Source organism: Rana temporaria, chromosome 2 (genome assembly GCF_905171775.1).
Source record: "Rana temporaria chromosome 2, aRanTem1.1, whole genome shotgun sequence".
NCBI classification, from domain to species: domain Eukaryota; kingdom Metazoa; phylum Chordata; class Amphibia; order Anura; family Ranidae; genus Rana; species Rana temporaria.
In genome coordinates, this window is record NC_053490.1 from 268,835,767 (window position 1) to 268,849,933 (window position 14,167).

The following is a 14,167-nucleotide window of genomic DNA, read 5'->3' on the forward strand; positions in this document are numbered from 1 at the left end:
TCAGCGTCATCTCCAGAGGTTGTGATTGCTGAGTGCTGCCAGCATTGCTGCAGAGGTTGAAGGGGTAGGGGGTCAGCCTGTCAGTGCTCAGACCATATGCCGCACACTGCATTAAATTGGTATGCATGGCTGCCTTCCTAGAAGGAAGCGTCTTCTAAAGATGATGCACAAGAAAGCCTGCAGTTTGCGGAGGACAAGCAGACTAAGGACATGGATTACTGGAACCATAATCTGTGGTCTGATGAGACCGAGATAAACGTATTCGGTTCAGATGGTGTCAAGCGTGTGTTGCAGCAACCAGATAAAGAGTACAAAGACAAGTGTGTCTTGCCTACCGTCAAGCATGGTGGTGGGAGTGTCATGGTCTGGGGCTGCATGAGTGCTGCCGGCACTGGGGAGGTACAGTTCATTGAGGGAACCATGAATGCCAACATGTACTGTGACATACTGAAGCAGAGCATGATCCTCTCCCTTCGGAGATTGGGCCGCAGGGCAGTATTCCAACATGATAACGACCCCAAACACATCTCCAAGACGACCACTGCCTTGCTAAAGAAGCTAAGGGTAAAGGTGATGTACTGGCCAAGCATGTCTCCAGACCTAAACCCTATTGAGCATCCCCAAACGGAAGGTGGGGGGAGTGCAAGGTCTCTACTATCCACCAGCTCTGTGATGTTATGGAGGAGTGGAAGAGAACTCCAGTTGCGACCTGTGAAGCTCTGGTGAACTCCATTCCCAAGAAGGTTAAGGCAGTGCTGGAAAATAATGGTGGCCACACAAAATATTGACACTTTGGGCCAAATTTGGACTATTTCACTTAGGGGTGTACTCACTTTTGTTGCCAGCGGTTTAGACATTAATGGCTGTGTGTTGAGTTATTTTGAGGGGACAGCAATTTTACACTGTTATACATTGTAGCAAAGTGTAATTTCTTCAGTGTTGTCACATGAAAAGATATAATAAAATATTTACAAAAATGTGAGGGGTGTGTTCACATTTGTGAGATACTGTATCTCTTTTAAAGTGCACATGTTCCTAAACATTACATTATTTACATAGCAAGCAAAGTGATTGTAAAGGTTCTGTTTTTTTTTTTATTTAATAACAAACATGTTATACTTGTCTGCTCTGTGCACAGAGCAGCCCGATTCTCCTTTTCTGGGGTCCCCCCCGGTGGTGCTCTTGGCTCCTCCTCTTTATCGAGTGCCCCCACAGAGAGCCGTTTTCCATTGATTGACAGCAGCAGGAGCCAATGGCTTTATCAATCTATCCAATGAGGACCCCAGACAACGGCTGGAGCTGCTGTGCTCGACCCCATCGCTGGAACAATCAAATTGAAGTTAGAAAAAGTGGGGCTCTCGGGGGCTGCTGCAGCACAGAAAGTTTTTGTTATTTAGAAGAAATCCCTCTGTTTTTGTCTGTCTCCATGTGGGAAAGTGTATCTAATGGGAGTGGTTTCAGAATTATAAACCAGCTGCTGCACCTGCAGGGCTCTAATGAGGAAAGCTGCTGGGTCTGCATCTTTTTAGATGTTATTTGCTATTGGGAGTATCTTAGCAAAAATAACATTTGTGTTGCAGGGGATGCCTGAAATCGGATTGGTATCTTAGTGTAGACTTCTGGTAAAGATCAGTGAGCCAATCACACAAGCAGGAAATTATGTTTCTGGGGGACATTTTGTACACATTCTGTGTACAGGTAGCCACATTGCATTGAGTTTTCATAAAATTACAGAGCTGCAGGTTGAAAATGAAAAGGTAATTTTTAATAATATTTAATTACAAAAATGGCTTATGTCGCAATTGTATATGCTACATTACATTCCCCCCCCCCCCTTTTTGATTTTACCCACAAAAGTGTTTGTTTTTAAGCTTTTATTTTTTTTTTTTAAACACATTTTTTACCTGTGTATAACTTTTTTTTATGTAACATACATTTAATACAGGAGTACTTAAAGTGGATGTAAACCCACTCTCATCCTTTCTAAACTACTGCCATAGTGCTGATCTATAAGGATATAGATGCCTCCTGCATGTATCCTCACCTGTCAAATGTCTCATGTCTCCTCTCTGTAATAACTTAAAAACTGCAGATTCTGTGGGTGGGTCTGTTGTCTGGAGCTCGGTGGGTGGAGTTGTGATGTCAGTAGACTCCCTGCCCACCTCTACACTCCCCTTGTCAACATGCATTTTCTCCTATGTATTCTTTACACAAAATTTTGCTATGATCACTAACATCCAGTCAAAATCCAGAAAAGTAACCACATGACTTCAGAAAAGGAGTGGGGATGGGAATTAAAAAATAATAATAATCAGGCTAGTGCATGAGATATGCAAATAACCTGTCATTCACAGCAAGGGGGAAGAACGGACAACATTTTCCTCCTGTTTGTCTGTTTATCTCAATGAAAAAAAGAGAAAAAGAGGATTGCTCCGAGCTGGATTAACTCTTTGTGGCAAGACTGGGTACAGATGATAGGAAATCTTATACTGTACATTGTGACATCAATAGGTTTACATCCACTTTAAATACTGAGAGCAACACAAGTAATGATGACATAAATAAAATGTATACAATAAACAATTAAATTCCCCTTTAAAATAGACATGGCAACTTTACCATTTCAGGGCAAATTGCAAATTGCCCAGTGTCTGTTTACGCCCCAACAAGGTATACCTTCACCATTTTTGCTTTTTTGCTACCTCCCTGCTCCTTCAGAGCACTTGCACAACAGCCAAATTATTTGATATTGTGCAATATTTTATAATGCAAAACTAGGCATGAAATTAAAGCAGACCCGTCAGCCTAAGGCAGGGTTTCTCAACTAAGGTTCCTCCAGCGTTTCTAAGGGTTTTTTTTGAGCAATGAGCAATTTCTGCCTTTTAGAAATGTTCCTTCTGACGTTTCCATCTTATGTCCTGGCAGTCTGAAGCCCCACAGGACTTTCATCCGGGATGCTCTTTCCCGCGCATGTGCAGTTTTGACGGCGAGCCGCGCTGTCAACACTGCTCAGTTGCCATCGCAACGGCCGGCGTCATAATGACCCGCCCCGTTGTGCTGACACACAACTGAACTAATCCTTTCTCTCAGAACGAATTGAGCAGCTGAGGAATTGGATCCGCCCTTGGCACCTGACATGCTGCAGCCAAAAGATTCTCATCCTCTGCAGTTTCACGAGACCCTGCAGAGTAATCCCAGGAAACAATGCGGCGACGAAGGGACACGCCCACTTCTGCGGGATCCCAACCAGGAAGTGGCAGCTGACATAGTCAGAACAAAGGTAAGCAATCGTTTTTAAAACATTTTAAAAACGATTTGTGCAAAATCGGCCTGAGCCTGGTTGTTATAGCTTATGTTGTTCATTAGGGTGAACCTCCCCTTTAAAACTATAGGCATTGCTCAATATCAGAAATCACAAATTATGCACTAAAAAAAAAAAGTATTTATCTGAAAAAAAAACCACAATTCAAAAGGGATCCATTGGCAGTCATTAGGGAAACTCAGACTGAAGGTAGCCAGAGTTTACCTTCTAAAATTTGAAACGTTAGAGAAACACAGAAGAGGGTTTTCAGTGTAAAGGAAGCTTCTGAGGAGAGACATGCATTTGCCAACTTTGTTCACCTGTCCTTATTTCATTTTATTTTCCTGGTTGATCAAATGGCTGCAACACTGAGTCACCAATCCAGAATATATATGCAGACCAATAATTTGGCTTTACATGCCACATACTTGTTTCAGGTTAGTGAAAGCAAAAATTTGTGATAGCCAGGCATCTGGCATTGCACCAGTTTCCTTTCAAACTAGAAATATATGTTCCTTGAAGCAGGACTAGAAAATCAGCCAGGTTTGCTTTAAGTAAAACGTCTGCTGCAGAATTATACTGAAATGAGGGAAGAACTAGGAATAGGTTTTCCGATGTACTTGCACTGAATGAAATCCCAATTAGAAATGTGTCATTCTATTGCAACTGTCATTTTTCATTTTGATTGACAATTAGCAGAATAGCTGTTAAGGGAGTAACCACCAACTCCTAGACCACTGCATTTTCACATTCATTGTCAGATAACAAGCCATTGTTCCACCTGACATGTCTTTGTGCGCGGCAATAATGAAGCCATTTGTAATTGGTAACAGTAACATAACTCGATATAGAGGGTGTGTAATGACCTTACCAACTCACAGGGGGGATAAGAGAACTAAATAAATACTTATCTGTAGAGCAATCCAAAACTAGGATTTCATTACCTGCTGTTCAAGAGGTGATTGCCGGATGCGTTTTCTATCCATTTGAAAATCATTATCGTCCTGATCTGAAGTAAAAGAAGCTTGCTTTTTTGCAGACAGCTTTGAAGCTAGACTTGTATTACTTCTAGTATCTAAAAGGGAGTGTGGGAGAATAAAAGTGGAGTAAAAAAAAAAAACTAAAAATATGCAAATAAAAAAACACGAGTACCGTACATTAGTCATATATGACATACAGGTACAAAAATAAATTTCTCCAAATCTTACGAATGTTAGCAAACCAAATAAAACAAATGTTTTTGAACAATTTAATGTAGATATTAAAAGTATGACCAAAACGTTTACTTCTCTTGTGGGTCACAGGAGTGCACTTACTTGTGCTCTTCTGTGACACAGAATCAGATCAGTCCAGGGTGATCTGAATCAACTGGTCCAGACTCCGGAAGGATCCCGACAATAATGTGGGGACCCACTCAGATGCCCAACCAGCAGCTGGCTTAGCCTCGTAGACCGCCACACAGAGCCTAGAGCAGCCATTCCCATGACCTCCCCAGCCCCAGATGACCGACATTCATCACTTTCTGCTCACAGTGGACCGATAAACGAGCGATCAAGTTAATGCTTAGTTTAGAGCCAACGGGGGACAGCTGCAGCTGGAATTTAAGTATGTATGTTTGTTTTGTTCTTTTAATTTCCACACTTCTCCTTTAACTCTAACCAAATGGTCTTTAGTATGACAAAGCAATGTGAAAAAAACAAGTCTTTTTATTAAAAAAAATAATAATAAGCACAGTTTTTGCAGTGTTTTTATCCTTTGCAGCACCTTAATGCTATTGATCTCTTACAGCTTCTTTCGCAGCCAATTCCTATAAACACTTGGTTCTGTAGTGGTTACATGGGTTTCCACATGGTGGCCCATATCTGCATAGTGCATATTAAACAGGCACTTTGTCTCCATCAAGAGCCAATTGATAAGGTGACAACGCAAAAGTACAACTGGGAAAGCGGGACAGAGATTTTGTATGCGTGGAAGCATTGAACTTCCAGAGCCGCGCGCGGCCTCGTCACCGCATATCGTGTACGCGCGGATTTCTGTATGATGGTGTGTACAGCCATCATACAGAAATCTCCGGGCGGGCATGTCCGCTGAAAACGGTCCGGCGGACCGTTTTCATCGGACATGTTTGCCCGTGTGTACAAGGCCTTAGTATTGGAAAAACTCGGCCCTACACAATGGTCTCTTCAAAAGATGGCATCACTCTCCCTGCATCAAAATAGATTCTACTTCACCTGTCATTAAGGAAATATGTAGGCTGCAATTGTTGAAATGTCCTTCTGAAAATGCTAATTGCCTAGCTGTCACAGGGCTTTCCACTGACTCGTGATCAGCATAAATGTTCCAAGTCAGCAACTCACAAAAGTATTAACCGGTTGCCGACCACCCCATGTATATGACGATCGCCTCTTCTGGGTTTGGACACAGCAGGAGCCAATAAGTGGGGTCCTGCGAACCCCCAGGACCCGCCAATTGTTCACGAGAGAGGCAGAACGGCGGCATGCCTATGTAAACAAGGTAGACCGCTGTTCTGCTAGTAGGGTAGACAGAGATCCTGTATTTCTGCTAAGCAGGAACACAGCTCTCTGTCTTCTTACAGCCAATGCACCCCCCCCCCCTATAGTTATAAAATAATTATACGACTTGTCCCACGATTTGTGATGGCAAAGTAGCATGACAACCATTCATATTAGTACGACATATTAGTACGACTTCAAGTCGTTCGACTTCAAAGTAGCCCCTGCACTACTTTGGTCCGATTTTGATGCCACTTACACAGGCATTCTCTGAAATCGCAGCCGCAAATCACAGCAAAATCGCACGAACTTGAAGTCGCAGTAGTGTGAAAGGGGCCTTATTGTCAGATTTGTCCCCCACGATGTCGCCATTACTGGTAAAAAAAAAAAAAAATATATAGAAAAAAAAAAAAATTCTTTAAAGCTATCCCATATTCTGTAGACGCTGTAACATTTCTGCAACAGATCAATATAATTTTGTTATTAGATGTTTTATAGCAGAAAGTAAACATTTTTTTTTTTCTCTCAATTGTCTGTCTTTTTTTGTTTAAAGCGGAATAAAAAAAAAAACACAGAGGTCAAAAACCACCAAAAGAAAGCTCAATTTGATGTAACAAAAAAAAATGTATTTGGGTACAGCGTCGCACAACCGCGCAATTGTCAGTTAAAGTAACGCAGTGCCGTATCGCAAAAAATGACCTGGTGATGAAGGGTTTGGTAAATCTTCCGGCGCTGAAGTAGTTAATGACAGTAAATCAGTTTAAAAGTTTTTAAAGCCCAACTGAACTCTCATTTTAAAATTTGCCAAACACATTCCAGTTGCATCAAAATAAAGGTAATCAATGTCTTGCTGTTGGATTCCACAGCCCGAGTAGAAAGCATGGACCCTGCCAGCATGTTGCAGAGTGAATTCCATGCTCTTCATGGGGAAGCAGTGGACTCTCTACAGATGTCTGACAAGCAATTAGCAGAACTTATATTCCCCGCTACTTGCAGAGCGCTAGCTCAGATCTCAGCTTTCACACAAAGAGCAAGGGCCCAGTTCTGCAGCCGTTGGCAAAGAACAGGTTTTTCTTTGGACTGTTATTATTAATATACTGATATTGATCATCTTTTGTTTTGCTGCACCTGAAATGCATTTAGCCAAATTAAAATAATAGGATTTTTGTACTCACCGTAAAATCCATTTCTTTGAGGTCATGGACGGACACAGCAGCCTTTGACCTTAGGGTTATATCTGCTTCCTTCAGGAGAGTTTCCTGAAGGAAGCGGATATAACCCTAAGGTCAAAGGCTGCTGTGTCCATCCATGAACGGAAGAGAAAGTACATTAAAGATAAACTCCACTTTCGTTGAGAAATAAACATTTCCCTCTGGATGAGCCAAGGATTTTACCAAACTGTGTTGCAGATTCCTACCTGTTGTTATTCTAAAGAAATCATTGTTTGCTTCTCTGTGCCCATGTGCTAATTGAGTATAATGGGAGTGGTTTCATAATTATCAACCAGCTGCTGAACCTGCAGGGCACTAATGAAAACAGCTGCATTATTTTACACGCAATTTCCTATTGGGAGTATCTTACCCAATTATATTTCTGGGGGGGATTGTGTACACACTCTGTGTACAGAACACCTCCATGTAGCCATATTTAATTTACAGAAAATTACAGCACTGCTGATTAAAAAGGAAAGGTATATTTTTAAATAACATTCAATTACAAACTGTGTCGCAGTTGGATATGCTATATATTTTTTTTTATGCTATTTTTTTCCCATGAAAGTAAAGTGGAGTTACCCTTTAATTGATAGCAACATGGTTCAGTTACCGCCAGTCAGAATTTTATCAGTGAAAATCTAACTCCTCGCTGTGCGTTAAAACCTTATGTACTTGCTTGTGTACAAATGCCTTTTTTTAAAGCAAAATTAAACCCTTTTAATCCTTTACAGCCATGCAAGCTTCCATGTTAGCCTCCGTTTTACCATGATGAACAGTCATTGATGGCTTGACATTTCGGCTGTGAGCAAAAAGCAACTGTGACAGTTATCATTCACGGCACACCTTCAATGCAACCGTTTTTAGAAAACAGTTAATGTGTTGGGTCTTTCCACAACCAGGTACACTAGAGGCATGTAGAGTAGTGTGCTTATATTAGCTCTCAACCTATTCATCGAGCCATCAAATGGCTGGTGTATTGGGTTAGCACATATGCAGCACAATGGCAACTGCAGATCAGAGGCTGTGATGGCAGCTTCCATATCTGTAAAGGACAGGAGGATTTCGTTCTGCTTTAAGAAAAATTTATTAAACCGCCAAACTAATACCTGAATACATTAATAAACATTTGGTGCTCACATATACTGCTAGGGTGTAGATTAAAACTTAACTTAAGGGTTTTCAATATTTCTGGTTTTGTATAAACAGGAATCAAAGAGAAGTGCAAGCGCTTGTTTTTAGCACCCCAAAATTATTTCCCCAAACCCCTGGGCCACATGTGTTCACATAGACATCCAACTATGCGTGAATATCTGATAAGAAAACTAAATAGAAAATATGAATGATCTGTGTTCAGTTTGTGGTCTGATTTTACCTATGTTTGATGAAAATTCAACAGAAGAGGGCCCAGCATTACTTAAGGACGTAGATGTGGATGCCACACTGCTATCTGGAGCCTTTGAATGACACGTGCAGCCACAGGAAAAAGCCTCTTCTTTTTTCCAGTCTTTCTTGTTCGGATCTTCATCTGTAGGCTTTCCTATAAACAACAGTATAAAATTTGTATAGAAATATGACTAAAGTGCTAAAATGTTTTATCTTTGACAACAAATGTACAGTGTAATTGTAGGCTTACAGAACTGAACAATATTACTAATATTTCATGTTTTATGCCTGCTTACAATGGTGAAGCATTTGCTGTCCACACGGGTCTTTAGAGAAACATGTGACACCCGTGGGACATAAAAAAAAAAAAGAAAAAAAAAAAAAAGGGAGGATACTAAATTATATTTTTATGCACTCTAGTCAAATACAAGATGAACAGAAGGCATAAAACCTAAAAGCATTCTGCCAATAACTGGACATTGTTAAACTGCTCAAGCTAAGCTGTGGCCTTTATATCCTTTGCTCTTCTCTTGCAAGGTTTTATTTTCAAAATAGGTTAATTTAAGCTAGTGCATTTTTGGTTCACTAACCTTTTTCCTTCGATTTCCCTTCTAAATTTTTTTTTTCTTTGTCTGAATTTCTCACTTCCCGTAAGCTTGCCCCCATCATCCAAAGAGTTCTGGCTGGGGGTTAGTCAGCGTGCTTGCACCCTCCCTTGGGACTACATACCTGCGGGGAGACGCTGTGAATGTTCAGGGATGTAGTCCAAAGGGAGGGGCTGACTTACCCCCAGCCAGAACGGCTCGGATAATGGGGACAAGCTTACGGAGGAGGAACAGGAAGTGAGAAATTCAGACAAAGGAAAAAAAACTTTTAGGAGGGAAATCAGAAGGAAAAAGGTAAGTGAAACAACAATGCACTTGCTTAAAAGGAATCTAGAAAATAAAAAACAAACCTTTACAACCCCTTTAAACTAGAGATGAGAAATCAATCCACTAGTTGGGTAAATCTCACAACTTTGGTGTTTTCTGCTGAAATGCAATTTGTATTTTATTTTGCCAGAATGTGTGTATAAAATGATGCAGATAGCCCTATCTACAAGAATCAGACAGATAATTAGTATTAATCCTGATTACCTAGCTTATTTAACTGCATTAAAAAAAATGCAAATCTATACATCCAGAAAAAATAGTTTTGTTAGATTTACTTTATTTCCATCTGATTTTGGTTTAAAATGAACAGAGGCAAACTTCTAATGGTTAGAGTTATAACAAAGGCCTATTCTACCGCTGATATTAGAAAGGTTGACATGATATAGCAAGTTGATTGAGAAGCATTGGAGCCTTAAAAAGCAAATTATAAATGTAAAACCTTTAAAATTCCCTGAGAGCGTTATTCATGCTTTGACTAGATAACCTCTTTATATACCCCATTCCTTTTTCTCCCCACTGACTCAGACCTGGTTCTGAATAATTGTACTATTCAGGGTAAAGGTTTAAGATGTGTTAAATCACCTAAGGTGATAACAAAGAACACAACTGGGTACGATAAGAGGAATCTGTAGGATCACATAGCAGTGACAACTATAGTACGAAGCCTCAATATATACACCACAGAAAGGTGACATTCCATTCTTTATAAAGTGAATGAACATGAAGGTAGAGTGATCTCAGATGTTTACTGCTCTCAAGTTTCTATATGTGTTATATCTGGTCAACTCACACGTTGCGCTATGAAACATTTGAGTCTTCCTGGTTTGTGTACACCTGTGCTTGCTATTCCCACAGCAGCCCTAAAACCTCACACATGTAACCTCCTGGGAACCCAAAAAAAAAAAAAAAAAAAAAAACACACAGGAAGCTACATTCTCTGATCAGGAGAGAAACACTAACTGTACTGAATTCAAGCCATCGTGTCCTAAACTCAAAGGGCCAGATCCACAGACAAAGTACGCCGGCGTATCTACTGATACGCCGGTGTACTTTCAAATTTCCCACGTCGTATCGTTGTTTTGAATCCTCAAAACAAGATACGACGGCTTCTGGGTTAGATCCGACAGGTGTACGCCTTCGGATCTAAGATGCAATACTTCGGTGTCCGCTGGGTGGCGTTTTCCGCGTCAGGTATGCAAATTAGCGATTTACGACGATCCACGAACGTACGCGCGGCCGTCGCATTTTCTAACGTCGTCTGTAGTCGGCTTTTTCCGGCGTATAGTTAAAGCTGGTATTGTGCGGCGTATAGGTAGACTTGCCATGTTAAGTATGGCCGTCGTTCCCGCGTCGAAATTTGAATATTTTTTTTTTTGCGCAAGTCGTCCGTGAATAGGGATGGACGTAACTCACGTCTAAGTTAAGTTTAGCGTCTTCATTTAGCGCAATGCACGTCGGGAAATTTCGGGACGACGCATGCGCAGTTCATTCGGCGCGGGGACGCGCTTCATTTAAATGAAACCCGCCCCCAACCCGCCCAATTTCAAATCCGCCGACAGAAATACACTATGCCGCCGTAACCTACGGCGCGAACTCGCTGAGGATTCAAAAATGCGCCAGGTAAGGTACGGCGGCGTAGCGTATCTCTGATACGCTGCGCCGTTCTACATCTATGTGGATCTGGCCCAAAAACATTACTTACAAAATGCAGGGGTTATACTACATATTCTTTGATTATACAGAAGACAAGCCATTGCTATCCACATCAATAAAATACACACCTTAATTAGCAGATGAAATAAGGAAAGCCTTCCAAACAGAAATATGGCAAGTGCAATTACAAATTGAGACCAACCAAGAACCAAAAGAATATACTTCACAGATTGCTACGAGGCAAGGCACATAACTGCACTACTTAATTTTATAAAGGTAACCACTTCAATACCAGGCACTTTCACCCCCTTCCTGCTTAGGCCAATTTTCAGCGCTGTCGCATTTTGAATGACAATTGCACGGTCATGCAACACTGTACCCAAACCAAATATTTATATATATATATATATATATATCCCACAAATAGCTTTCTTTTGGTGCCACTTGATCACCTCTAAAGGTTTTCATTTTTTGCGCTACAAAATTAAAAAAGATCGGAAAAAAATTGTAAATAAGCACGTTTTCAGCTTCACTGATGAGCACTAACAGGTACTGATGAGGCCGTACTGATTGCCACTGATGAGGTGGCAATTATGTGGCACTTATATGCAGCACTGATAAGCAGCACTGATGGGCACTTATACGCAACAATGATTGGTGGCACTGAGATGGCACTGATCAGGAGGCACTGGCAGGCATCACTAATAGGCACAGAATGCCATCCCTGGTGGGCATCCTCAATGGGTCTGCACTGATAATGTGCAAACCCATGTGATTGGACAAGCTGATCACATGGTAAAGAGCCTACGTCATAGGCTCTTTACCTAGATCGGAGATGTGGTGTGTTTGACTGACAAACCACACCACGATCACTGTGCTGCATGCCCCCGCGGGCACGCGCTATCGGCTTATCCTGCTGGACGCCATACAATGTCCAGTCAGGATAATACAGGCACTGCGCCCGTCATTTTGCTAAAGTAGAACTATAGCAAAAACAATTTTTTAGGGGTTGGGGTAAAGAACCCCAGTTTTTTCCACTATCTGTGTCATATTGTAGAGATTTCCCTTCACTTTCTGTCCTATAGCCAAACAGAAAGTAAGAGGAAATCCTTGCAATTTAAGGAAATTTCTTGGGGACTCCAAGGTCACCAAGGCTAGTGTCCCCAATGGAAGTTTATCCCTCTATTCCTTTTCTAGGGAACAACCTAAAATTTGGGATTTTTGTTTACCTTCACTTTCAATGAAGCAGATAGAATAGATAGAGAGGGTGAAACTCTGTATTGGGGGCACAGACAGCAATAAAACCTGTCAGGTGTTTCTAATCTCTCTCCACTCTATCCAAAACTAAAAAAACACACTTTAAAATAACTAAACTAAGGTTCACACAGAGACTTTACCAGCATGTGAGGTTCACATGGAGACACCACCTGAATGTCACATTCATGTTGAAACTCCAGCACAATGTGACGTACATGTTGGGAACCCACCAAAAAAAAACAGGACAGCCATGGGAATATCTCCTCCCATGAAGATGAGGGCAAGCTTACAGAAAATGATAGGCAGATCCTGGTAGTAGGGGATTCTATCATTAGAGGGACAGAGAGGGCAATCTGTCAGAATGACGGTGATTAACGAACGGTATATTGTTTCCCGGTTGCACGAGTTCGGGACATTGCAGATCGGATGGACGGATTGTTGAATGCGGCTGGGGAGGACGCAGGTGTCATGGTACATATTGGAACCAACGACGACATTAGAAGAAAATGGAGTGCCCTACAAAATGATTTCAGGGACTTAGGAGCTATACTGAAGAAAGAACCTCCAAGGCAGTATTTTCAGAAATACTGCCTGTACCTCGAGCCGCACCAAGGAGGCAGCAGGAGTTTAGGGAGCTTAGCAGGAGGCTGAACAACTGGTGCAGGAAGGAGGGGTTTGGCTACATGGAGACCTGGACTGACTTTTCAATTGGTTACTTGCTCTACAGCAGGGATGGACTGCACTTAAAGCGGTGGTTCACCCTTATTAACAACTTTCTATCATTAAATTAGGCATAGTAGCGTGAGCTACAGTATGCCTGTATTTATTTTTTTAGCCCGGTACTCACTCTCCAATCCTAGCGAGACGATTCCGACTCCCCGCGGGGAATGGGCGTTCCAATCCAAAGGCAGCATGATTGACGGCCGGCTTTGGCACGTCACGCTCCCCGAAGATAGCCGGAGTAGGTCTCGGCTCTTCACGGCGCCTGCGCACAGACTATGCGCAGGCGCCGTGAAGCGCCAAGTCCTATTTCGGCTATTTCCGGAGAAGCGTGACGTGCCAGAGCCGGCCGTCAATCACCTTCCCTCTCCATAGGAACACCCATTCCCCCTGCGGGGAGTCAGAATCTTCTCTCTACGATTGCACAGTGAGTACGGGCTAAAAAAATAAAGACTGGCATACTGTAGCTCGCGCTACTATGCCTCATTTTATGCTAGAGGAAAAAAAAAAAAAAATTTTATTAATAGGGTGAACCCCCGCTTTAAATGAACAGGGTGTAGCTCTGTTGGCAAAGAAAATAGCCCAAAAGTTGGGAATTTCTTTAAATCAACCACGTGTCATTCACATGAAGACTCCTTCAGTGTGCAACGATTCTGTTGAGACTCAGGCAGAACGTAACTTTCCCACTAAGACTCCAGCAGATTGTGGCGTTACCACTGAGACTACTCCAGAATGTGACATTCACAACGAGACTACTCCAGAATGTGACATTCACAGCGAGACTACTCCAGAATGTGACATTCACAGCGAGACTACTCCAGAATGTGACATTCACAGCGAGACTACTCCAGAATGTGACATTCACAGCGAGACTACTCCAGAATGTGACATTCACAGCGAGACTACTCCAGAATGTGACATTCACAACGAGACTACTCCAGAATGTGACATTCACAACGAGACTACTCCAGAATGTGACATTCACAACGAGACTACTCCAGAATGTGACATTCACAACGAGACTACCCCAGAATGTGACATTCACAACGAGACTACCCCAGAATGTGACATTCACAACGAGACTACCCCAGAATTTGACATTCACAACGAGACTACCCCAGAATGTGACATTCACAACGAGACTACCCCAGAATGTGACATTCACAACGAGACTACCCCAGAATGTGACATTCA

General features: G+C 41.9%; 1 protein-coding gene across 1 annotated transcript in view; it reads right to left on the reverse strand.

Annotated features, from left to right (window-relative positions):
• Positions 1-14,167, reverse strand: part of BRIP1 (BRCA1 interacting helicase 1) — a 386,982-nt gene that overhangs the window by 349,680 nt on the left and 23,135 nt on the right. Inside the window, exons 4-5 of the mRNA XM_040336928.1 lie at positions 8,401-8,565; positions 4,246-4,376 (exon numbers count right to left, since the gene is read on the reverse strand). Coding sequence (XP_040192862.1) covers positions 4,246-4,376; positions 8,401-8,565 — 296 coding nt within the window. The remainder of the gene's footprint in view (positions 1-4,245; positions 4,377-8,400; positions 8,566-14,167) is intronic.